General features: G+C 38.7%; 1 protein-coding gene across 1 annotated transcript in view; it reads right to left on the reverse strand.

Annotated features, from left to right (window-relative positions):
• LOC135206261 (BAG family molecular chaperone regulator 1-like) overlaps positions 1 to 27,500 on the reverse strand; it is a gene marked incomplete at its 5' end in the record, with an annotated part of 140,016 nt that overhangs the window by 47,945 nt on the left and 64,571 nt on the right. Inside the window, 1 exon segment of the mRNA XM_064237672.1 lies at positions 5,058 to 5,246. Coding sequence (XP_064093742.1) covers positions 5,058 to 5,246 — 189 coding nt within the window.

The raw sequence follows: 27,500 nt of genomic DNA on the forward strand, positions 1-27,500 counted from the left end.
TATATAACGTATAGTATATAATATATATATATATATATCCTATCGTATATATATATTATCTGATATATACATATATATATATATATATATATATATATATATATATATATATATATATATATATATTACCGTATATTTCGGCGTATAAGTCAACCGGAAGATAAGTCGACCCCCCAATTCTGAGTAAATTTTTATGATTTTAACTAATATCGGGTATATTAGTCGACCTATAAAATGTGAGGCCAACCGTACGCTCAAAATAAGCAGCAGGGTAAAACGTATCACCTGAATGTTATTACGGTACATATGTTGCTCTACTTACCATAAGAAATACAGGTAATATACTCGGTATATTAACAAATCTGTGTAATATATAAAAGATGAATTCCGGCAAATATGATTAGAAATGACGAAACGAAAGATACGTTACTCGAGTGTAATGTAAACAAACAAAGCGCTAACTAACGCTCCATAACAGCCTACGTATATGTGTATGTACAAACTGTCACTCAAGTTAATGTTTTGATTGGGTTGTTAAAACGACGTGCCGGTATTTTATTATTATGTTGGAATATTCCTTGACCATTGGTTCTTCTATGGCATAAACAGGCTCATTTGAGGGAAAACGAACCTGCAGTTGATTCACCAGATTCAAACTGGGAGCCTTATGAGAAACCGGAGAACCGTGAATGGTAATTTGTCTGATGAATTGTTAATCAAGTGACGTGACTCAAGTAATTTTGAAGGATTTTAAATACATATTTACTATTAAATACAATTTTTTTTTCATTTTATTTAAAGTGATAAATAAAGATTTCATACCATAAAATGTTTTTGAACAATACCCCGGTAAATACAAAACTGTCAGAGTGAACGCATCCTTCTCAATTACTGTACTACAAATAGCTACGCAATGTTTACACTTGCTGTGCAATTGGGGTTTCTTCAAGTTACTTTGATTTGCTTCATTTTATTTAAGGTAATGGATGTTCTAATGTATTATTATTGTCGTAATACAGTGTGAAATGTTTTTAATACTGGTATTTACATACATAGTTACCTCAACAAGGCTGTCATTGTTATTAGCCAACTGTAAAGCCTGGATTCCTGTACCGATATGCCAAAATGATAAAGATTCACTTTTTGTTACCGGTAGATAAGTCGACCCCCAAATTTTGGCATGATTTTTTGGGGCTAAACGGTCGACTTATACGCCGAAATATACGGTATTTGGTATTATATATATATATATATATTATATATATAAATTGTTTTTTTTTTTAAAATTTTAAATATATATATATAATATAATATATATATATATTATAATATTATATATACGTATATATAAATAATATATATAAGTATATATTAATATAATATACGTTATATATAATAATATATATACGCATATATATATAATCTATTATATAATATATCTATATATATATTCTATAATATATATATATATATATATACTATATATATATATTCTAATTATATTTATATAATAATACTATATATTATATAATATATAATTATTATATTATATATTAATATATATATTAACTATTAATATACATAAATATATATATATATATATATACGCATATTATATATATGATATATATAATATATATATATACTATATATATATATAATATAATATATATATATATAATATGAATATATATAATTTATTATTCTATAAATTATGTACCGTGTATGTATATATATATATTATATATATATTATATCTATGTTCATATATTATATATGTATAACTATATAGATATATATAGAGATAATATATATAGATAATATATATAAGAGATATATGATATATATATATATATATATAGATATTATATAATATATATATATAACATATATTATATAATATATATATAGTTATGATATATTAATAATAATAATTATTTATACATTATAATTATATATATGTGATTATTACCATATATAATATATAAATATTAATATATATTATAATAATATAATATATATATATATAATATATATATATAATATAATTATATATATTATATTATCATAATATTATAATATATATATATATATATTATATATATTTAATATATAATATATATATATAATATTATATAAATATATATATAATAATATTATAATTATATAAATATAATATATTATATATATTAGCTTAAAAAATCACAGTAGATGCACGTGACTTCATAAATAAGCGAATACCATGGGAAAATGATAGTCAGAAATCCAAGCGCTTTCGTCTTTATTCAGGCATCGTCAAGGAACTCCTTGACAATGTCTGAATAAAGACGAAAGCGCTTGGATTTCTAACTATCATTTTCCTGTGGTATTTGCTTTGATATATAATATATATATATATATATATATATATATATAATATATATATATATAATATAAATAATATAATATATATATATATATATATATATATATATATATATTATATATATATATATATATATATATATTGGTATTTTTGGTAAGCAAAATACCTAACACTCTAGTGATATCCAATCATTTATATTCATTTTGAAATAAATTCGAAGTCTCTAGCACAATAGTTAGATTTATGGGGAATTTTTGAAAAAAAAAAAAAAATTTTCCTTCCCTCCACGCGCGGATTCTTCGCCGCAAATCTCCGAAATGCTTACGTCGCATTCTCATAATATTTGCTCTGTTTCATAGTTTCATATATGAAAATGTGTGCAATTTCATGTAGATTACAACAAAAAACTGAAGGTTGTTGCTTTTCTCATTTTTAAAATATTTGCAAATAAATCACGATAAATAGAAAAAAATTGACGTTTGGTCAACTTTAACTCTACCGAAATGGTCGTAAAACGCAATTTTAAGCTAAAACTCTTACAATCCAGTAATCTTCAATCATTTATCTTCATTTTGAAACAAATTTGAAGTCTCTATCACACTCTTTAGATTTATGGTGAATTTTTGAAAAAAAAATCTTTTTCCTTCACTCCACGCACGGATTCTCCGCCGCAAATCTCCGAAATGCTTACGTCGCATTCTCGTAATATTTGCTCCATTTCATATTAGGCGTTTCATAGAGCTTTATATATGAAAATGTGCACAATTTCATGTAAAATACAACAAAAAACAATTGAAGATTGTAGCTTTTCTCATATTTGAAATATTTGTATATAAATCACAATAAATAGAAAAAATCGATGTTTGGTCAAATTTGACTTTACCGAAATGGTCGAAAAACGTAATTGTAAGCTAAAACTCTTACAGTCTAGTAATATTCAGTCATTTATCTTCATTTTGAAACAAATCGAAGTCTCTAGCACAATCTTTTGATTTATGGTGAATTTTTGAAAAAACTTTTTTTCCCTCCCTCCACGTGCAGATTCTTGCTGCAAATCTCCAAAATGCTTAGGTCACATTCTCGTAATATTTGCTCAGTTTCATATTAGGCGTTTCATAGTTTTATATATGAAAATGTGCGCAATTTCATGTCGAATACAACAAAAAATAATTGAAGGTCGTAGCTTTTTGACATTTGGTCAACTTTAACTCAACCGAAATGGTCAAAAAATCCAACTGGAAGCTAAAACTCTTACAGTATAGTAATATTCAATCATTTATCTTCATTTTGAAACAAATTGGAAGTCTCTAGAACAATATTTCAATTTATGGTGAATTTTTGTAAAAAAACACTTTTTTACGTCCGCGCGTTACGAATTCATGCATCATTTTGTGATAATATTTTCTCTGTATTGCTTTCATTGTTTAGCAATTTAGTGTACAATACAACGAAAAAAAATTAAATCGTTAGCTTTAACCGTTTTGCTCACAGCGCGATTTGTATACAATTATAACCGAAAAAAAATTTTTGCGCTATATTTTTTTCATTTCTAATGGTTGCATACTAAACTTTAGGCAATGACAAAAAAAGGAGCCACAAATGAACTCTTAATCTTGAAAACTAAGCGTGCTGTGATTTTTTGAAAAAAACATTTTTTCCGCTTCGACACTAACTCCCGAACCCCGCCGGCATACAGCAGACGTTTTTTAATATACTGCTTCGGCGTTTAAGGGTTAATGGCACATCTGTCAGGTATGTTATGGCGCCATAACTCTATTATTAACAACTTATGGTGCCGATACCCGAAACTTGGCCCATTATGTTGCCATAAATCGCCGATTTTATAGCGTTGGACAAGCCTCATAAGACCAGATTGGCATTAACTGAGTCTGCCAATAGCCAGGGCCTCCCTGTACATAAAAGTGCAATCCTAGATTTTACAAGATCAAGATCAGACTGCATTGAATCTAACCTACTACCCTGAGCTGACTCAGTGGATGTGGAAGGGTGGAAGGATGTGAATCTATAAAAGAAGAAGAATCAATAGACCTATCTATCTCTTGATCAGAATTTTCTTCTAAGGAAGACTTAGATGCAAGACTAGCTGTTTTCATTACATTCTTTTTAAGTCTATCCTTCTCTCTTCTAATATGATACTTCACCACCTCTAACTCCTGCAAAGACCATTCCCTGTAACGATCACAATGGTTGTCCGAATCACAAGTTACCCCATGATGATCAATGCATAATTTGTGTGAATCACACTTCAAAGAAATCAATCTGGTCTTGCAACTGCTTACCTTAAGAATCTAAGAGATTTTGATCCAGAAGATTGAGAAGAATTAATTGTGAAAAAACCAACCAAAGTCAATACGATCCAATTCAATAATCATGAAAAACAAACCAAACTTCAGAGCATTTGTCTACACAGCCAGCTGTGTTCATCAACCAAGAGTATAATGAGCAATAGAGACATTTGCTGCTCTTACCCCCACCATACCAAGGATGGGGGAGTAACAATTGGGGAGTGACTGTTAATGATTGTTTCAATTTTAACACTTGACGAACCCACACCAAGTAGTCACAGATAAAACTAAGCAATAGATGGTAATTTTCACCTACAAAATACAAGTTTTTATAGAACACCAGGAATATGTGTGACAGTAAACTAAAAAGCATACAAATTGCTCACCTCAAATGATAGGCCATCAAGCTGTTCCAAGAGACGCATAAAATCTTCATTTACACCTAATAACTCTTTCCTCAATTTACCCAATGCTTCTCCACAATGTTTGGAATCTAAATATCCATTATGGATACCATTAACCTGAGGGATGATATCGTTAAGTTTGCTCTCAACTCTGCTACAGGAATTTTCGATCTGAAATTAAGAATGTAATAAGAAGCAAAGATAATGCTAACATATTTCATTGCACCCATACACAAATGAACAACATAAAAGCAATTAGTTCAATAAAATGAATGTATCCAAAATGTGTACACTTTTCAGTTTAATTTAAATACATGTTTTCAGTCTTTTATGGATACAAACAATAGATTTATATTAGCCTTATTTTCATATCATTCAGGCAAGTTCTACTCCCAGTTTCAAACTGCGCTAATAACACTACCAATCAGCAGTGAGAGATAGCAATTCCTGCCCCTGGGAGGGAGTACTATATACAATGTGCCTTTCAGAATGCATTAACTCCAGAAACAGTAATCGAGTTTTCTAAGGCAACCTTTCTATTGTCAACAGCACTGCTTCCTACCTCCTCACTTTTCATCCACTCCCTTTGGTTGCTTCCCACCTACATTGTTTAATATTGATTTAATTACTATTGATTTATTTTTAGATTTAATTATTTTTGATTGAATTGTTAGTTCTTGTTAAGTATGTTTGTTTTAATTTTGGTTTTTTTCGTTATAGTAGGTGTGAAACTTATCCCCCTTCCTTTGTATGCATGTTTTGCCCTACAGTGGAGTTATTTGTTAAAAGTGACTTTATTGGAAGGAGTCTAGTGTGCAGGCAGTACAAGGAATTGCTGTATAAATAGTGAATAAGGGAAAAAAAAATGATATTGTTAGTGTACAATAAAGTTTTGTACATACTTACCTGGCAGATATATACTTAGCTTATGTCTGACGTCACGACAGAAAATTCAAAAATCGCGGCACACGCTACAGGTAGGTCAGGTGATCTACCTTACCTGCCGCTGGGTGGCGGGTGTAAGAACCAGTCCCCCTTTCTTGTCAGATTTTTTCTTCCACTTGTCTCCTGAGGGGAGGCTGGGCGGGCCATCAATCGTATATATCTGCCAGGTAAGTATGTACAAAACTTTATTGTATACTAACAATATCATTTTTGTATATGAACTTCCCTGCCAGATATATACTTAGCTGATTGACACCCTTGGTGGAGGGAAAGAGACACATACTCACCTAGAAAGGCAGAAGACTTCATAGTTACTGTCTATTAGTCTGCGTTGCCTAAAGAGTTTCAGCGAGGGCGTGACCTATAGCTGAAGAACTCTTTGGGTCTACCAATGGGAACTGAGTCCACTTACTTGGCAGAATCCAAACAGGGTCTGGTCAATGGGGTTCAACCCACTTACGTGACAGAGCCTATCACTACCAAATGCAAGGAGCCTCAAGCACAACCGATCACCTAACCAATTACAAATATTAGTATACGAAAGAAGGAGCTGCCTCCTGCAACCTCCTTCGTACAACCAAAAACTCAATACCAAAACTAACAGGGAAAAAGATTAAAAAGGATGTGTTTCAGCTCCCTGCCCCAGCACTGAATCCGCCGATACGTAAGGGCCTAGCCCAAAGCACTTTTCATACGTAATCGTTACGTCCTTTAGGTAGTGATTGGAGAAGACTGATTCACACCTCCAAAAAGTGGCCTTCATGAGTTTTTGCAATGACATATTCTTCTTGAAAGCCAAAGACGTCGCAATGGCCCTTACTTCGTGCGCCTTGACTTTCAGAAGACTAAACTGTTCCTGATTGCACGATGTGTGGGCTTCTCTAATAACATTCCTGATAAAGAATGAGAGGGCATTTTTAGATAAGGGCCTACTGGGGTCCCTTACGGAACACCAGAGATTGCTTGCATTAGCCCCAAGTCTTCTCTTCCTCTGAAGATAAAATTTAAGGCTTCTCACCGGGCAAAGAGATCTCTCCTCTTCTGACCCAACTAAGGAGGATAAGCTTTTAATTTCGAAGCTCCTGGGCAACGGTGAAGATGGGTTTTCATTCTTGGCCAGGAAAGCCGGAAGAAAAGAGCAAACCGCGGAGCCTCCTTGGAAACCTACCTCACCTTCTAGAGCCTGCAGCTCGCTGACTCTCTTCACTGAGGCTAACGCACAGAGAAAAAGTCTTCATCGAGAGGTCTCTGAACAAAGCTGTATGGGGAGGTTCGAATCTTGAGGACCTCAGGAAGAGCAGTACGACATCAAGATTCCAGCTAGGGACTAAGCAAGAGGTTCTTTTAACTGTCTCAAATGATTTGATTAAATCATGGAGGTCCTTATCTTCGGATATGTTTAATCCTCTGTGACGAAAAACTGAAGAAAGCATGCTCCTGTAGCCCTTGATGGTAGAGACTACTAACCCGCATTTTTCTCTCAGGAAGAAAAGGAAATCTGCTATCTGAGTCACAGAGGTACTGGAGGAGGAAACTTTATGAGTCCTGCACCAACGTCGAAAAACACCCCACTTCGACTGGTAGACTCTGGTGGTGGAAGGTCTACGTGCATTGGCAATATCCCTTGCAGACTTTGCCGAAAATCCCTTAGCTCTGACGAGACTCTTGATAGTCTGAATCCAGTCAGACTGAGAGCGGGGAGGTTCTTGTGAAACCTGTCGAAGTGGGGCTGTTTGAGCAGATCGACTCTTAGTGGAAGGGATCTTGGAACATCCACTAACCATTCCAGTACCTCTGTGAACCAGTCGTGGGCGGGCCAGAATGGAGCTATCAAGGTCATCCTGGCTCCTTCTGAAGCTGCGAACTTCCTTAGCGTTTCCCCTAGAATCTTGAAAGGCGGGAACGCGTAAAGATCCAGGTTTTTCCAATCCATCAGGAATGCATCTATTGACACTGCTCGTGGGTCCGCAATAGGGGAGCAGTATAGATCTATCCTCGCATTCCTGGAGGTCGCAAAGAGGTCGAGATGGGGCCTGCCCCACGTCTTCCACAGCTCCTGGCATACGTCCGAGTGCAGAGTCCACTCTGAGGGAAAGATTGATTCCTTCTGCTTAGCAGATCCACTCTGACATTTCTTTCTCCCTGTACGAACCTGGTGAGGAGACTTATCTTCCTTTCCTCCGACCACAGGAGGAGCGATCTCGCTGTCTCGTACAGGGAGAAAGAGCGAGTCCCCCCTGTTTCTGAATGTAAGCCAGGGCTGTGGTGTTGTCCGAGTTGATCTGAACTGACTTTCCCTTTACGAGGGGTTCGAAGGCTTTGAGAGCGAACCAAATCGCTGTTAGCTCTTTCCTGTTGATGTGCCAGGACACCTGATTCCCCATCCAGGTGCCTGACACTTCTCTCGACCCGAGAGTAGCTCCCCAACCTATGTCCGATGCGTCTGCATATAACACTAGGCTGGGGTTCCGAACGTGCAAGGAAAGGCCTTCCTTGAACAGGAGAGGGTCTTTTACCACTTGCGGAATCTTGAATGCAAAGTCTAGACCCTGAGATCTTCGGTTCCAGTTCCTCGTCAGGAAGAACTGTAGGGGTCTGAGGTGCAACCTCCCTAGAGAAACGAATTGCTCCAGCGAGGAGAGTGTCCCCAACAGACTCATCCACTCCCTCGCTGTGCATACATCTTTCTCTAGAAAGGTTGCGACCTTCTCCGAACATCGGGTTATCCTCTCTGGGGAAGGATACGCCCGAAAAACCTGAGAAGCCATCAGAATCCCCAGATAGATACGATCTTGACTGGGGATTAGCTGTGACTTCTCGAAATTCACTAGCAAACCCAGAGAAGCTGCTAGATTCAACGTTAAGCATAGGTCCTCCAGACATTTCTCCTTCGACTTGGCCCTGATTAGCCAATCGTCCAAGTAGAGGGAAATCCTCACTCCCTCTAGATGAAGCCAATGAGCAACGTTCTTCATCAGCCCTGTGAAGACTTGGGGGGCTGTGGAAAGGCCGAAGCATAGGGCCCTGAACTGAAACACGTTCCCTCCCCACATGAATCTTAGAAATTTGTGTGACGAAGGATGGACCGGCACGTGGAAATAAGCGTCCTGAAAGTCCAGTGACACCATCCAGTCCCCGGGACGAAGAGCTGCTAAGACTGATGAAGTCGTCTCCATAGCGAACTTCCTCTTCTTCACAAAGACGTTCAGGGCGCTTACGTCCAGAACCGGCCTCCATCCTCCTGAGTTCTTGGGAACAAGAAACAGATGGTTGTAGAAACCCGCGGAAAGAGGGTCCTCTACCATCTCTATTGCCTCTTTCTCCAACATCAGCTCTACTGCTAGAGCGAGGGCTTGATTCATGAGTGGGTCTTTGTATTTGGCCACCAGCTCCCTTGGTGTGGTGGTCAAAGGTGGTCTCGAGATAAAGGGAATGAGGTATCCCCTCTTGATGATAGCGAGGGACCAGTTGTCCGCCCCCTTCTGTGCCCAGACGTCTGCAAAATTCAGAAGTCTGGCACCCACAGTCGTCTGGAGGACATGAGAGCTATTTCTTGGCCCTAATAGACCGAGAGAAGGTCCTTCCTCTTCTAGGGGGTCTCGAACCTCTGGAGGAAGAAGTGCAGGACGAAGGGCCTCCTCGAAAGGGCTCTTGCCTACTCTGACTGTCCTTCTTCGTTTTCTGCTGGAACGAAGGTTTCTGGATCCTAGCTGAACGAGCCAGCATATCCTGCGTCGCTTTTGCTGACAACGAGCTGGAAATGTCATTGATTATCTTCTTCGGGAAGAGCTGCGGAGAAAGTTGAAAGTATAACAAGGAAGCTCTCTGTGCATGGGAAACAGCCTTGGTAAGAAAGGAGCAGAAAACTGCCCTTTTCTTTACTACTCCTGCGCCAAAAAGGGAAGCTATCTCCCCGGATCCGTCTCTCACTGCCTTGTACATACAAGACAGCACCGCGTGAAGGTCTTCAGGTGAAAGAGAGTCTTGATCTTGAGTCCTCTTAGCCATGACTCCAAGGGTCCAGTCAAGAAAGTTAAAAACTTCTAAGACCCGGAACATTCCCTTCAGAAGGTGATCTAACTCGCTCATACCCCACGTCGTCTTCGCAGAATTAAGCGGCGAGCGACGTGCGGAATCAACCAACGAAGAGAAGTCTGAGTCTGCCGAAGAGGGAAGAGTCAGACCCAAGGGCTCTCCTGACTCGTACCAGAACCCCATCTTTCCCGTAAGTTTGGACGAGGGAAAAGAAAAGACGGTCTTCCCTTTCTCCTCCTTCGAGACCAACCAATCGTCGAAGTTCTTAAGAACCTTCTTCATCGACACTGTCGGTTTCATCTTAACGACTGAAGACTTCTTAGACGTATTAATCGTCGAAAATAAGGACGGAGGTGACGGAGGAGCAACGGCCGAAAGAGACTCCCCAACATCTTGCAAGAGGAGGTCGGTCAGTCTCTTGTACGACGACACTGAAGCATCCTCGGGCAAATCTTCCTCAGAATCCCCAAGATACTCTTCAGACGAATGACGCTTAGAAGATCTACTGCAAGGAGGAGAGCTTTTCCTCGGAGAGCGCCTACTAGGAGAATGTCCACTGGGAGAGCGCCTACATGGAGAGCGCCCACTAGGAGAGTGCCTACTTGGAGAGCGCCTACTTGGAGAGCGCCTACTAGGAGAGCGCCTACTAGCGGAAGCTCGCCTGTCAGAAGCAAAGTCTATGTCCACAGATGAGCGCCTGGACAAGGGAGAGCGCCTATCAGGCTCTCTGCGCCTGCTAGGCTCTTGGCGCCTGCCAGTCTCAATACGCCTGCCAGGCTCTTGGCGCCTGTCAGACTCAAAACCCCTACCAGGCTCTTGGCGCCTGCCACGGGGAGAAAAAGCTTCCACGGAAGAGTCCCTGTCCGAAGCACGGCGCTTACAAGGCTCTGTGCGCCTATCCAATCGTGAGTGATCAAAAGGAGAAGAATGCCTCCACTGGTGCCTACTAGGCTCTTGGCGCCTACCAACTCCTGCACATTCGGCCAAGGGCGAAAGGAATCCTGGCGAGGGAAGAGCCACTGGAGAACAGCGCTTACTAGGCTCCGAGCGCCCATCAAAAGGAGAACGGCTACCAGGCGAAGAACTCCTCCTTCGCTCCTGACGAGTACGAGGCTCTTGACGCCTGTCAAGCTCTTGACGCTTAACTGAAGAGGAGCGGAAATCCTGAGGAGAGTGCCTGTCAGGCTCCTTGCGCCTGACATGCTCAATACGCTTGCTGGGGAGAGAGGAGAGCCTACTCGGAGAGCGATCCAGAACTTCAACCTGCAATTCTGATGTCCTACTACGAGGCTCAAGAACTTCTCTAGCAGGAGGAGAGCGAGCAGAAGAGACGTTCCTTGACTTCTTTACCGGAAGCGAGGCGTCCTTCCGACGATGAGAAGACCCGGCAATAGAATCTGCTAAAGCCGCAATCTGCGCCTTTAGACCCGCCAAGATGCGCGCAGGAGATCTCTTGAATTCCTCAACTGGAGACGTAGTCCGAGACCGAACAGGAGAAGCGTAAAGTGCAGAAGTCTTGGCTCTCTTGCGTTCCACTTCCGGCTCTTCCGCGCAGGATTCGGGGCTGGAAGGAAGGGCGCAAGGTACTTTCCAGGGCCTCTTGAGAGGGCGAGATGACTCCGAGGTGCTCCATCTACGCTTAGGAGAAGGCGACGAAGATGACGAGAAACACTGGCGCAATACCTCCTTCTTGGCTCGATCCAAGGCAGCAGCCTGGGAGCGAGCAACAGGATCTGCCGAGGGGACGCCTGACCGGTGGGGGTTCTCCCTAACCTTCCTGCGGCTTTCGACTTTCCTCCTCCACTGGGTCTGGGAGTCTGGAAGAGGTCTAGGCCTGGAAGCGTTAGTGAGCCGGTCAGACGCACCCTCCACTGCACTAGGGGCACTGCACTGATCACTTGCACTGTCACTCTTACCTTGTCGAGAGCGAGCGAAGCTCTCCTTACTCCTGATCGAGGCTCTCCCGGAAGCAACTTCCGAAAATAAATCTTCGGGTTCAAAGCTGGGCGCAGGGGCTGAAACAAGAGAAGGAACTACTTCTGCTACAGGGTTCTCAACGTCCATTTCACTGACTCTAGATCTACTTCAGCTCCTTGAAGAAGCCTTCTCCAACTTCCTTAAATAAGAAGATAGAGCCTTCCATCCATCTTCATCCAAACTCTCGCACTCTTTACAAGGGTTAACAAAAGAGCATTCATTCCCTCTACATACCATACATACGGAGTGAGGATCCAAAGCAGCCTTTGGAAGCCTCACTTTACAGTCACTCACTAAACTAACTCTAAATAAAGCAGGTTTCTTAACCTCAGAATCATCCATGATTATTAATCCAAAGAAAAATCCAAAAGAAAATCCAAATAAACAATCCAAAAGCGTATGCCAAGCCAACAGACAAAGGGTACTTCACCAAAATCCAATTTGTCGGCAACGAGAAAGAATCTAACTATCGGAAGGACTGAACAACAGGTGTTGTCCAGCCGGCGACAGAAAAAAATCTGACAAGAAAGGGGGACTGGTTCTTACACCCGCCACCCAGTGGCGGGTAAGGTAGATCACCTGACCTACCTGTAGCGTGTGCCGCGAGTTTTGAATTTTCTGTCGTGACGTCAGAGACATAAGCTAAGTACTGTATATATCTGGCAGGGAAGTTCATGTACAAAAATAAGTATTGTAATGGTAATTTTTGGTAGAGACAGATACACATATATTATGTGCATGATCTATTTAAATGCTGCCCTTAGGAGTGAAGGGAAAAGTAATATAAAGTGTTACTATAGTAAAAGGACCAGGTAATTCTTAGTGATATACTTGTTGTACAGTGGACTATACTTATTATTGATATGGATATGAATATTTCTTTTGATTTTTGCTGTTGTGATGACTATTGTATTTATTGAATTGAAGACCCTAATGTTGATTTTTAATGCTGATTTTTTTTTATCTCGATACACATTTTTTAAAGGATTACAGTCTCTAATGCTGGAAGGGACAAATATATATACACATATATATACAGGCAGCCCTCGCTTAGCGGCAGGGGTTCACTTCCTGGCCGCAGACGCTAAGCGATTTTAAAGCCTACGGCAGCCACACACCTTCTTTCAGGATGCTAGATCAGTTAACAGCACCCTCGACCAGTCAAGCGTGAGCTGCTCTGGGAGATACTATCTAGATATTGATGCCCACCAAAATTCATAAAGATCCTGAGGCTACTACATGACTGTAATGGCTAATGGTAGCCTTACTGAACCTTTCAAAGTTAAATCAGGTGTAAAACAGGGTTGTGTCGCTGCTCCTACCTTGCTTTCCATATTTATCACTGTTGTTTTACCCCTCATTCAAGATGAATTGCCTCCAGGTATCTCCATCAATTACAGAATAGATAGAGGAATATTCAATCTCAACCGGCTAAAGGCAAGAACTAAAGTCAATGTTACTGCTATTGTTGAGCTTCAGTATGCAGACGACAACGCTGTCTGTGCTCAAACTGAAAATGATCTGCAAATTATACTGAATGCATTTGCAAATGCTTACTCTCGTCTTGGACTTTCCATCAACATCAGAAAAACCCAAGTACAGGCGGTCCCCGGCTTACGACGTTCCGAGGTTACGACGCTTTTTCTTAAATATTCAATGGAAAATCCGTCCTGGGTTACGACACTTGTTCCGAGGTTACGACGCTGACGCTTCCGACGCTCCGAGTTAACGACGCTTTTAAAAAACGCATGCTATGATAAAAATCCTTTATAGTTTAGCACAGTATATAATAAAAATATGTTTTTGGTTACATTACAACAAAAATTTTGAGGTTATGATGATTTTCGACACTTTTTTTTCGTATTTTTTGAATTTTTTTAGTGACGCCGCATATGCGGAACTAGTTTGCGGGCGAATGAATACACTAGCTTGGGATGCGCAGTTTAAAACAGTCCAAAAGCGCAAATAATGAAAAAATCATTGCTTGTTTCCAGTACATAATTAAAATAACTAAGTTTCTGGTTAGATTACAATGCAAATTCCAAGGTTACGACGTTTTGTTATGCTTTTTAACGATACCTCATATGCAGAACTAGTTTTTGAGCGGAGGTGCATAAATTAATTAACGCTATTAAACTGTATGGTAAATGGATTATTTTGGAAAAGAATGCCAAATCGAACGTACCTTTCCAAGGAGGAGAAGTCAGCACCTGGCCATAAAGCTGGAAAGGAGCGACTGACTTTGCTGTTTGGGGCCAATGCAAGTGGCGATTTGAAACTGAAGCCCTTGCTGGTGTATTTGGCCGAAAATCCCAGGGCTTTCAAGGGCATTTTCAAGAGTCAACTCCCTGTGATTTGGAAATCAAACAAGAAGGCTTGGGTTACCTTGATGGTCTTCGAAGATTGGTTCAATGACCATTTCGTGCCAGCAGTGGAACGGTATTTGACTTCGAAGGGTCTGCCTTTTAAGGCCCTCTTAGTCCTGGACAATGCCCCTGGTCACCCTTCAAATTTGAGCGACATGCACCCTAATGTCACACAGGTAAGGTCTCTCTAACTTTTTCTTAGTTTAAGGCATATTTCCAAGTGTCGTTCCGGCTTACGACGATTTTCGGCTTACGACGCGCCTCAAGAACGGAACCCCCGTCGTAACCCGGGGACTACCTGTATTATATCAGCAACCACAAACTGAAGCCATAAGAGTTGCACCTACTATAGAAATTAATGGAGAAGCTCATGAAACTGTAGACTGCTTCCCATACCTGGGCAGTCATCTATCTTCAAATGCCAATATAGATGATGAAGTTCAATATCGCATAAGATGTACTAACTCAGCTTTTGGAAAACTACGCAAGAAAATATTTGATGATCATGACTTACGTGTTAACAGCAACATAAAGGTATATTAGGCAATAGTCCTACCTACCCTTCTTTATGGTTCCGAAACCTGGACAACTTACCGACGCCATGTTAAATAAAGCCCTTGAGAAATTCCATCAGTGGTCCTTGCGAAACATCTTGAGAATAACTTGGGAAGACCGCCGCACTAATGTAAGAGCTCTTGAAGAGGCCAACTGCCTCAGTATTGAGGCCGATATAATAAAAAGCCAGTTGAGATGGGCAGGGCATGTTGTTAGAATGGCAGACAGCCACCTTCCTAAACAGCTCTTTTACTCAGAGCTAAGTGACGGGACTCAAAATGTTGGGAAACCATGGAAGAGATTCAAAGACAGCTTAAAAGACAACTTAAAACTATGTGACATTAACTATAAAACATGGGAGACCGATGCAGTGGATCGATCTGCTTGGAGAGTTAAAATGAAAGATGGAATTAAAAATTATGAAGAGAACACAAAACAGCATTTGAAGAATTGTAGAGCTGCAAGACAACCTCATCAGGTCCATCCACAGCCTCCACTCCCACCTAAGAACACATGCCCCAATTGTGACAGAGTATGTGGCTCGAGAATTTGTCTCATCAGCCACATAAGAACCCATCAGTAACGACATCCCAGGGCATTCATACTCTAATCGAGCGATAGCCATGATGATGATGAGACCAGTCAAACAGTGCTGTAATCCCACAATGGCGCAATAAGTAAAATTATATTTATGCAGTATAGTACTATAGAATTTACTGTATAGTAGTACTGTACAGTACATTATAGTATTATAAATACTGTAAAGTGAAAAAAAGCCTAGCTTTAATCCTTTGGGTGTCTAGAGTATGTAAAGATATAATAAGGTTTTATACAGTGTACAGGTAGCTGTAGTGCTCTAGTTACGATAATTCATTTTGCGATAATCCGATTTCATGAGAGATCAAATTACAATAGCTTACTTTATCCCATCTTCTAGTTGCAAAACAGCAAAAGAGAATGATGAAAGTAAGGTTTTGATGTTATACTCATTGCGTAAACATGTACAGCCATGAACAACCGAAAGAGAAACAACTTTTTTTTCAACTTTTTTTTTTCTTAGTACAACTGAACTGGATAACAACATCCGTTTAGCTTGTACACTATTACCGTAGTTGTTATAAATGACGTTTTGTAGAATAGGATTGAGATATCTTTATGTAATAACTTTATTTGCAATAGATCAAAGATCAATATAGATCAAAGATCAATTGGGAAATATACTGTTAAATTTAAACCTAGTTATAGCTGAAGCTGAGAAAACTGTTCAAAATCCTAATGACCATTATCGCGAATCGGCAACAAGGATAAAACTCCAGTAAATGTATGCCATCAAACACAACCATAGATAAAATTGAGATAAAATCATTTTAATCAAAACTACTGTGCTTGAAAGGCCACATTTTACTGTTGGTTTCACGCCAATATAAGATAAATAACGTAAAGTTCGTATTACGATGATATAAAGGAAAATTGCGAACAGAATCACATAATTTTTTTACTCAATAAACATGTCGCCAACGTAATCTCTTAAAAAAAAATTAGTTCACAATCACAACGATATAGTATATTAAAGTCATATTTCCACCTAAAAACATGTCGTATAAGGAAAAATAACCTTGTTTCATACAAGTCAAGTATCTAGATACTATTTGTTTATGCTAACTAGAAGCAAGAAAATTCACTCAGAATTGCGTTTAACATGGCGAAACAAACTCTTATTCACCATCAGCTGATTTCCAAACCAAAACATTGGTCGTTCGGCGGAATACTGGTTTAGATGTACCGTAGATTTTATAATACAATAATATGAGAATACTTACAATATTATTGGATACAGTGAAGTAATCTATAACATTTTAAAAGATTTATGGAAAAGATGCATATTTACTTTTTCTTCTGTGCTTATCTTAATTTCTGTCACTATGCCATCTACGTAGCAGTGGCATCTCGAGCTCGTATGATCGTACCTCAATTTTTTGCTCGAGCAACAAAGCAAAAAATCAGCCAAGTTGCACATTGAATGCATATGCGAGTTTTGTCTTTTAAAATAAATTTATGCAACAATTGTAAATATAATATAAAAACATGATTCGATTATATAAATTACAATTTTATTATCTATGTACAAAAATACAAAAAATACTCTTATCCATTTTTCATACACATTTTAAACATAAATGCATGAAAAATTATAACAAAAAGCTGAAGTTTCATTATAAAAAAAAAGCTGAAGTTTCATTAACAAAATGAGTTATACTTAGCTCCCAAATTAATAAAATATAACCATGTGAAGTCTTTGTAAATGCAATTTTCGGAACAGCGGAGATGGGAAGAATGGTTTGAGGCCTTGTTGAATTAAGAAAATTAAAGATTTCTAAGAGGAGATGGACACAGAAATAACAAAAGCTGAGGTTAGAGTGGCACAGGGAAGGCTCTTGATGAGGAAGGAACCGATATATTGTGGTAGTTAATTAAAAAATTATGGAAAGTGAGACGACACCCGAAAAATGGAGAGAAAGTATATTAATCCCAATATTCACAAAGGGGACATTCACTGTTGCAAAAATTACTAAGGAATCAAGCTCATGTCAGACACACTAAAGGTATTTAAAATAAATATGGATGAAAGATTATGGCAACAAGTTCTCATCGGTAGACAGCAACTGGGATTTATGAAGGGTCTAAATACTGCGGATGGCATTTTTGCGCTAAGGCAAATTATGGAAAAGTACAGAGAAGCAAAATATCTTGCATATGACCTTTATAGACCTTGAGAAGGCATATGAAAAAGTACCGCATCAGGATATACGGAGATGTCTCAGGGAGAAAGGAGTGATGGAGAAGTATGTCAGAATGATCAATGAGCTGTATAGAAATGTAAAGACCAGTGTCAGATCTACAGTTAAGAACAGAAAATTTCCAAGTGGGAGTCGGGCTACATCAGGGATCCAATCTGAGCACACTTCTGTTTAATATTGTCTCATCCTCCATCAACACTTCCAAGACAGTGGTGTCTGCTCTATGCAGATGACATAGTCTAGGTAGCTGAAAACTGGGAAGAACTGGAGGGGAAGCTTGAAAGATGGAGATATGCCTTGGAGAGTAGAGGTTTAAGGATAAGCAGGAAAAAGAAAATATATGACAACCGAATTAGATGATGACCAACAAACCAGTGACTGACAATGAGGGGAACATGGAAGAGGATATTAACAACCTGATTCAGTGCAGGTGGAACAACTAAAGGAAGGTGTCCAGTGTCATATAAGATAGGAAAGTCCCTATAAGATTACAAGGCAGAGTGCACAATGCAGTGGTCAGATCATTGTGCAGTGGTCAGCTTAGCAATGACTTATGTATTAGAAGTGGAAGCAGCACCAATAAAGAAAACAGAGGTCAGAAAGTTGGCCGTACCCGAGATGAGGATGCTCAGGTGGATGAGTGGAGTGATCAAAATGGACAGGGTTAGAAATGAACATGTATTAGGGGTACAGTAAAGGTCACTGAAGCATTAAAGTAAGTGCAAGAGGCAAGGTTAAGATAGTATGGCCATCTGATGAGAAGAGAATAGCAACACATGGCAAGAGAAGCGATGGACATGGAGAGATTCCATTAGAGATATGAGAGAGCAAGAAGTACGGGAGGAAATGACAGGACCGAGGTATATGGAAGACTCATTAAAAACGGCGACCCAGAATAGGGGGATAAAGCTGCTTCGCTATAGTGGTATCAATTTCTTCTTGTCAAGTGTATTTCGTGGTAGCTCCCCTGACCTTCGTGTGTATGAAAACATTAGTATTATCTTAAAATATCATGTTGAAGCACACACAGTAAACCATGATGATATACCAAGCCTCAACGACCTGCGAAGAGAGGTGACCAAAGAGCTCAGTGAAATGGAGTTTGAGTCTCAGCTTTTTTGTGATTTGCTGAAATCATACCCCTCAAGAATGCAGGCTGTGGTACAGGCAGATGGAGGCCACATAAAATATCAAATACTCAGAGAGAAACCTGAGTAAATACCAGTTCTGAATTACTTTTGTAATATATATATTTATAGATATATATATATTATATTTATATAATCTATATATATATATATATTTATATATATGATATATATAATATATATATTATATATTTTATTTTATACTATATAATATATATATTTATAAAATGGTATTATATAACATATGTTATATACTATATATTATATATATATATATATATATATATATATATATATATGTTATAATATATTATAATATTATAATATAATAATTTTATATATAATAATATAAATATATATTAATTATTATTATAATCAATATTTATCAAAACTACAAATGTCCTTTAATATCTAATTCGCTCTACCTCGGAATTAATATATTTTCATATATGCTTAACCGAGGGGGAATTTATTAAGCGATAGTAGAATTGGCCATCGACAGGCGCGAACCAGTGACTTCCCAATCCCAGGACTGGCAGTGAAGCCTTAAACCACCCCGACACCGCGGTTTAAGGCTTCACTGCCAGTCCTGGGATTGGAAAGTCCCTGGTTCACACCTGTCGATGGCCAATTCTATTATCGCTTAATAAATTCCTCCTCGGTTAAGCATATATGAAAATATATTAATTCCGAGGTAGAGCGAATTAGATATTAACCCTTAAACGCCGAATGGACGTATTAAACGTCGAGTCAAAATCTCTCCCGATTTCCGAATGGACGCACCATACATCGGCTCAAAAAGTTTTTTTAAAAATTCGCGGAAAAATACTTATAGGCCTACAAGCCAAAAACTTTTGAATCGCGCGCCTTGGGGGATGCTGGGAGTTCACGGATCAAGGCGTTGTTTTGTTTACAATCGTTACGCAGGCGCGCAAGCGCAAATTTCTTTCTTATCGCACTAAAAAGTGTATCAGTGACACATCTCAAAAATTATTTTGTCACTTTGACATAATTTTTGCACCATTTTAAATTATCCGTTACATAAAGTATTATATATGAAAATGTGCGCAATTTCATTTAAAATACAACAAAAAAATACTCATGATTGTAACTTTTATCAGTTTTGAAATATTTCCATATAAATAACGATAAGTGCCAAAATTTCAACCTTTGGTCAACTTTGACTCTACCGAAATGGTCGAAAAACGCAATTATAATCTAAAACACTTATATTGTAGTAATATTCAACTATTTACCTTAATTTTGCAACAAATTGGAAGTCTCTAGCACAATATTTATATTTATGGTGAATTTATGAAAAAACTTTTTCCTTACGTCCGCGCGGTAACTCTTCCGAAAAAAATCATACATGCGATTGTGGTAATGTTTGCACCATTTTAAAATTACCCGTTACATAAAGTTTTATATATGGAAATGTGCGCAATTTCATGCACAATACAACTAAAAACAACCCATGGTTGTAGCTTTTATCAGTTTTGAAATATTTTCATATAAAAAATCATAAGTGAAAAATTTTCAACCTTCGGTCAATTTTGACTGTACCAAAATGGTCGAAAAACGCAATTGTAAGCTAAAACTCTTATATTTTATTAATATTCAATCATTTACCTTCATTTTGTAACAAATTGGAAGTCTCTAGCACAATATTTCGATTTATGGTGAATTTATGAAAAAAATAACATTTTCCTTAGGTCCGCGCAGTAACTCTTCCGAAAAAATCATACGTGCGATTGTGGTAATGTTTGCACCATTTTAAATTAGCCGTTACATAAAGTGTTATATATGAAAATGTGTGCAATTTCATGTAGAATACAACAAAAAATAATTGAAGGTTGTAGCTTTTCTCATTTTCGAAATATTTGCATATAAATCACGATAAATAGAAAAAAAACGTTCGGTAAAATTTGACTATCGAAATGGTCGAAAAACGCAATTGTAAGCTAAAACTCTTATATTTTAGTAATATTCAATCATTTACCTTCATTTTGCAACAAATTGGAAGTCTCTAGCACAATATTTCGATTTATGGTGAATTTATGAAAAAAACTTTCCTTCCCTCCGCACACGGATTCTCTGCCATAAATCTCCGAATTGCGTACATCGAATTCTCGGAAAATTTGCTCCGTTTCATATTTGGCATTTCATAGAGTTTTATATATGAAAATGTGCGCAATTTCATGTAAAATAAAAGGAAAAATATTTGAAGGTTGTAGCTTTTCTCATTTTCGAAATTTTTGCATATAAATCACGATAAATAGAAAAACACCACGTTCGGTCAACTTTGACTCTACCGAAATGGTCAAAAAACACAATTGTAAGCTAAAACTCTTACAGTATCATAATATTCAATCATTTATATTAATTTTGAAACAAATTGGAAGTCTCTAGAACAATATTTAGATTTACGGTGAATTTTTGAAATAAAAAAATTTTTACGTCCGCGCGTTACGAATTCGTACATCATTTTGTGATAATATTTTTCCGGTGTTGCTTTTATTGTTTTTCAATGTATTATATATCAAAATGATTGCAATGTAGTGTACAATACAACGAAAAAAAAAAGAAACTCGTTAGCTTCTACCGTTTTTTTGCACAGCGTGATTTTGATACAATTATGTAAGAATTTTTTTTTTTCGCTACCATATATAGCATTATTTACTTATGATAATGATACTATTTTTCATTTCTGATGATTGCATACTAAACTTCAGGCAATGACAAAAAAAGGAGCCAAAAATGAACTCTTAATCTTCAAAACTAAGCCCGCTGTGATTTTTTTGAAAAAATTATTTTTTCCGCTTCCGCGCTCACTCAAAACCGGCTCGGCATTCGGGGGAGTTTTTGATTTTTAAATACCGCGCTTCGGCCGTTTAGGGGTAAAGGTTAAAGGACATTTGTAGTTCAATATAATTTTTTCAAAAAAATCACAGCGGGCTTAGTTTTGAAGATTAAGAGTTCATTTTTGGCTCCTTTTTTTGTCATTGCCTGAAGTTTAGTATGCAATCATCAGAAATGAAAAATAATATCATTATCATATGTAAATAATGCGATATATGGTAGCGAAAAAAAAAATTCATACATAATTGTATCAAAATCACGCTGTGCAAAAAACGGTAAAAGCTAACAAGTTTCTTTTTTTTTCATTGTATTGTACACTACATTGCAATCATTTTGATATATATATATATATATATAATATATATATATATATATATATATATATATATATATATATATATATATATATATATATATTATATATATATATATATGTATGTATAAATGTATATATATCTATCTATCTATCATATATATATATATATATATATATATATATATATATATATATATATATATATATATATATATATATATATATATATATATATATATATATATTTATATATATTATTATATATATATATACACATATTTATATATATATATATATATATATATATATATATATATATATATATATATTTATATATATATAATATATATATATGGGTATATGGGATTTTGACGAAGGAAAAATCTATTTGTCTGGGTGATTGGCTCGTGTCGCCCTATGAAAGTATCCTTAATATCATTCTTTCTAGGTAAAATTAGCCTAAAATTACCAGAGAAAAACAAATTAAGAAAATGTCAGTAAAACTGACTCGCTCACTCTTAAAAAGAAGTGTCGGTATGATAAAGGGGCGAGTGTGGAACACTACCACGAGCCAAACACCAATTAGAACTTCCTATCAGAATCCCCCCAAGAGAGAGCTGATACCAACGGGCGATGCAGCCTCTACTACTACTACTAGAGGACGCCACGGACAGCAGCGCCCCTAGCGGACATCCTTAATAAAAAACAGTTAAATACATCTTGTCCTGCAAGGGGGGGAAAACAAACTATAAAAAGGGGGGGGGGGGGGTTTCATAGGGCGACACGAGCCAATCACCCAGAAATAGATTTTTCCTTCGTCAAAATCCCTTTTCTGGGCTCAGCTCGTGTCGGCCTATGAAAGAGTACCAGAGAAACAGACAAGATGGAAAAGGGAACAATGAAAAACAATTTAAAATGATGGATATAATATAAGTAAATCAATTACAGCATACAAATTAAGCACTTAAACTAACTTATTTAAACAGTAAAATAATAAAATGTTAGTAATCTTAAAGTACTTAAATGGTAATTAAAGTAAATTACAAAGATGCATGTAAAATAAGGAAAAATTGGGATTTACTTAACAAAAATACAAAATTATAAAATATATACACCCATGTGTCCTACCCTAGCATAAAAATAAGGGTAGTACACTGAAATCCATCATCAATACAAATATTCCAAAATATATACAAACACATTGTGACTGAAGTTCATCATCAACATAAAATGGTGAATATATACAAACATATTGTGTCCTACCCTAGCATAAAAATAAGGGTAGGTACACTGAAGTACATTATCAGTACAAATGTGGATGTCCCTAGCAAAAAAATAAGGGACAATCCACTATATGATACAACGGCTAAGGCTATGATGTTTGAGTAGCCTGACGATAGGGTGAGGCATGTTGGTTGATGTAGGTAGAAAGGAGACCTGGATCTATACTACAACTACTAACAGTATCAGGGGAAACTATGTTTCCCGCTGCTACTGCTGAAAACTTTAAAGATTCCAAGGACTTTAAATAATGGCGTTTAAAGACTGTCGGGGATTTTCCATCCAGTATACTTTCTAAGATCCTCAAAGTTCATATGTTTGGAAATAATTAATTGAGGTGGCTACTCCCCTGATATCATGTGCTTTTGGGAATGACTCAGGGTTGGCTTGTTTAATGAAGTAAAGGATTTGCTGTCTAATGCCTTTAACTGATAAAGTACCACCTTTTTCTCTCATGAAGAGAGCACCTGAGGATCTAGAAGAAGTACGAGATAGAAAGGCTCTAAGAGTTGATACTGGGCAGAGAGAAGGATCCTGTGGAAGTGGGATAACCTTCCAAGGGGGCCACCTTGCAAGAGGATCTTCATTTTTGGCTAAAAAGCTACGATCCGGAGCAAGTAGAACTTCTCCTGATGGGAGGAATTCCACATGACCCGCATCCCTGGATAGAGCCGACAGTTCTGAAATTCTAGCTCCTGAGGCTAGGCTTAATAAGAATAATGCCTTCCTCAGGAGCATTATGAATGTACAAGATGAGTTGTCAGTATCTGAAGCTAGTTTGAGGACGTCATTTAAGAACCATGAAACTGTAGTAGGCCTCTGGGAAGGTCTAAGTCTAGCACAGGCTTTAGGGATAGATGTGAAATAAGATTCAGTCAAATCTATCTGAAAACCTACTTGAAAGATTTTCTTCAAAGCCGATTTATGAGTGGTAATCGTGCTAGCTGCTAAACCTTTTTCAAATAAGGATCTGAAAAAGGATATAGCCAAATTAACTGTCATGGTTGTAGTGTTCGATTCTCTCAAGAAAGATGCTAATTTTTTAACAGCTGAGTCATATTGCCTAATGGTTGACTCTCTCTTATCTGATTCTAGGAAGAGAATATTCTGTGGATCAATGTCAGCATCTTTATTAGCCGCAAACTTCATGAAGTCCATAAAGTTAGGTCTGGAGAGTTCCTGAGGAAGCGAACACAGTCCTCATTTGTACTGATTGTGATAGTTTGGGATTGGGGATCCGTTGAGGTCGGAGACCCAATTCCAAGAGAAGAGGATACCAGTTGCTCTTGGGCCAGTCCGGTGCAATCAGAGCTACTATCCCTTTGAAAGACCTTAGTTTGTCTAGGACTTTCAAGAGAAGATTCACTGGAGGAAAACATAAATTCTCCTCCACTGATTCCAATCTAACGACAGGGCGTCCGTGGCATAAGCCAGAGGGTCCAGGTTGGGGGCCACATAGCAAGGGAGCTTGTGGTTCGCTTGTGAGGCGAAGAGATCCACTGGAGACCTGGGACTCTCCGGCTTACCCACTGGAATGACCCGACGTCCAGAGACCACTCTGATTCCAGAGGAACTGACCGGGACAGAGCGTCTGCTATCACATTTCCTTACTCCTGCCAGGTGAGTGGCAGACAGATGCCATTTGTGTTTGTTTGCTAATGCAAAGATGGCTATCATGACATGGTTCACATGTTTGGATTTGGACCCTCCTCTGTTGATGCAATGAACTACCACTGCGCTGTCCAAAACTAGCCTTAGATGAGACTTCTTCGGGGGAAGCAGTCTCTTCAGAGTAAGAAATACTGCCATTGCTTCCAACACGTTTATGTGGAGCTGGCGAAATAGAACTGACCAAGTCCCCTGAACCTGTTTGAACTGAGAGTATCCCCCCACCCGGACAGGGATGCATCCTTGTGTGAATGGTTAGCACTGGGAGGGGATATTGAAGGGGTACTTTCTTGCTAAGTTCTTTACTTTTGACCAAGGCCGTAGTTGGTTGCGAAGGATCTGTGGAATTACTGACAACTTGTCTCGATATTTGGAGTTTGCTTTTGACCGCCAAATTCGATTTATATCTTTCAGCCTTGCTTTCAGAAGGATATCTGTTACCGAAGCAAACTGAAGAGACCCTAGGATTCTCTCCTGGTTTCTTCTTGACGTTTGTTTGCATTTGAGGAATTGCCTGACAGATTTTGCTATTTCCTTCCGTTTGGCCACTGGAATTGATAGATTGTGGGAAGACAAATCCCATTGGATTCCTAGCCACTGAAAACGAGATTCCGGAGTAAGTCTGGATTTCGTTTTGTTTATCTGGAACCCCAGATGTTCCAGAAAGTGAACTACCTTTTTGGTAGCTTCGAGACATTCCTCGACTGTTGGTGCCCAGATCAACCAATCGTCGAGGTATGCCGCTACCATGATTCCCTGAGCTCTCAATTGTTGTACAACCACTTCTGCTATCTTTGTGAATACCCTGGGGGCTACATTCAGACCGAAGGGCATCACTTTGAATGAGAATGTCTGATTTCCTAGCCTGAATCCTAGGAATGGGCGGAAGTGCCTGGCTATAGGGATATGATAGTATGCGTCTGTAAGATCGATGGAGCATGTGACGGCTCCACGCGGAAGTAAGGTCCTTACTTGCGAGAGGGTAAGCATCTTGAACTTGTCGCAGCGAATGAAAGAGTTTAGCTTTGACAAGTCTAAGATTACCCTTCTTTTTGTTGAGCCTTTCTTTGGCACGCTGAATAAGCGCCCTTGAAATTTTAGATGTTTGACTCTCGCAATAGCTCCTTTCTGAAGGAGTTCTTCCGCGTAATCTATCAATTCCTTTGACGGTACCTGATGAAATGATTTGATTGGAGGAGGATCTTTGATCCAACTCCAGCCTAATCCTTTGGACACTATGCTCTGTGCCCAATTGCTGAACCCCCACCTGTGGCGGAAGAGGAACAGCCTCCCTCCTACCTGGGGAGCCTCATTGCTGATGGGCGGGTTGGCCACCACGCCCTCCTCTGAACTGTCTACTCCTCGTGCCCCTTCCTGCGCCACGCTGACGAAAGTAACCTCTCGCCCTACCTCTCGGTTGAGAGTAGCCTTGAGCCTCATAAGCAGGGTTGAAGGCCGGCGAGATAGCGTAGGAAGTGGATGGTTGAGATTGCTGGGGCACCAGGAGGAAAGGTTGGTTCTGCTTAGAGGTGGAAGGTTGTCCCTGTTGGGTAACTGGGACTGCCTGCACAAATTGCTGCTGTTGCTGGAGTTTTTTATATGGCTGGAACCTCTTACCAGCCTTCTTTGGTTTCTTGCCAGCAGTGGGAACGGATTCCTGTTTCCTCTTTGAGGAAATACCCCACCTAGCTCTAAGGCTCTGGTTGAGTCTAAGCAGCTTCGTGGTGGACCTCGTTCACTGCGGATTCTGGGAAGAGATCCGCTCCCCACATGCTTGCAGCCAAGAGTCTATTAGGCTCATGCCTGATTGTGCACTCTTGTAGGACATGCTTCCGGCAGTTCCTCCTAGCCTGGAAGAAGTCAAAAGCGTCCGTTAGAACCGTCTGAAACTGAGATTTCGCCAGAATCTTGAACAGCGGTTCCGTAGCGTAGGAAAAGGGCAGCCATTATTTCTGTGATGATGAGGAATTGAGGGACCTGCCAAACCTAGTTCGCGCATCGAACTCTGCCTGGATTAGAGAATCCGGCAGCCTAGGTAATTTCTCACCGAACTGGTCCATGGCGCAGTCCGGCTTGAGTTTACCCAGCGTGAATGTAGCTGGCAAGTTTTCCCACAATTCTCCGAAGGCGGGGAAGAGCGGAGAAGTAGACTCCGCCTCCCTCAACTGTGGAATGGGCTCATCCTTGAGGACTGCCTGAAGGGACTTCTCCACTAATTTCGTGGCGAACGGAAGAGAAACCTCCTCTTCCGTCGCGAAAATAGTGAAGGGACTCTTGTAGGCCTGGAGTTTAGTGTTAGTACACTCCCAGTCCTCAAGGCAGTGAACCCATTCCCGCTGGGCGTGATCCCTACTATAAAGAACTGACTCCTTAGAGATTTTGTCTTCTCTCGTCAGAGCCGTTGGCGTCAGCCTAGCATAACCGATGAAAGGCTGCGTCAGACCCGGAGGGTAGAACTCGAAGTCCTCAATCCTTCG

This window comes from Macrobrachium nipponense, chromosome 29 (genome assembly GCF_015104395.2).
Source record: "Macrobrachium nipponense isolate FS-2020 chromosome 29, ASM1510439v2, whole genome shotgun sequence".
NCBI classification, from domain to species: Eukaryota; Metazoa; Arthropoda; class Malacostraca; order Decapoda; family Palaemonidae; genus Macrobrachium; species Macrobrachium nipponense.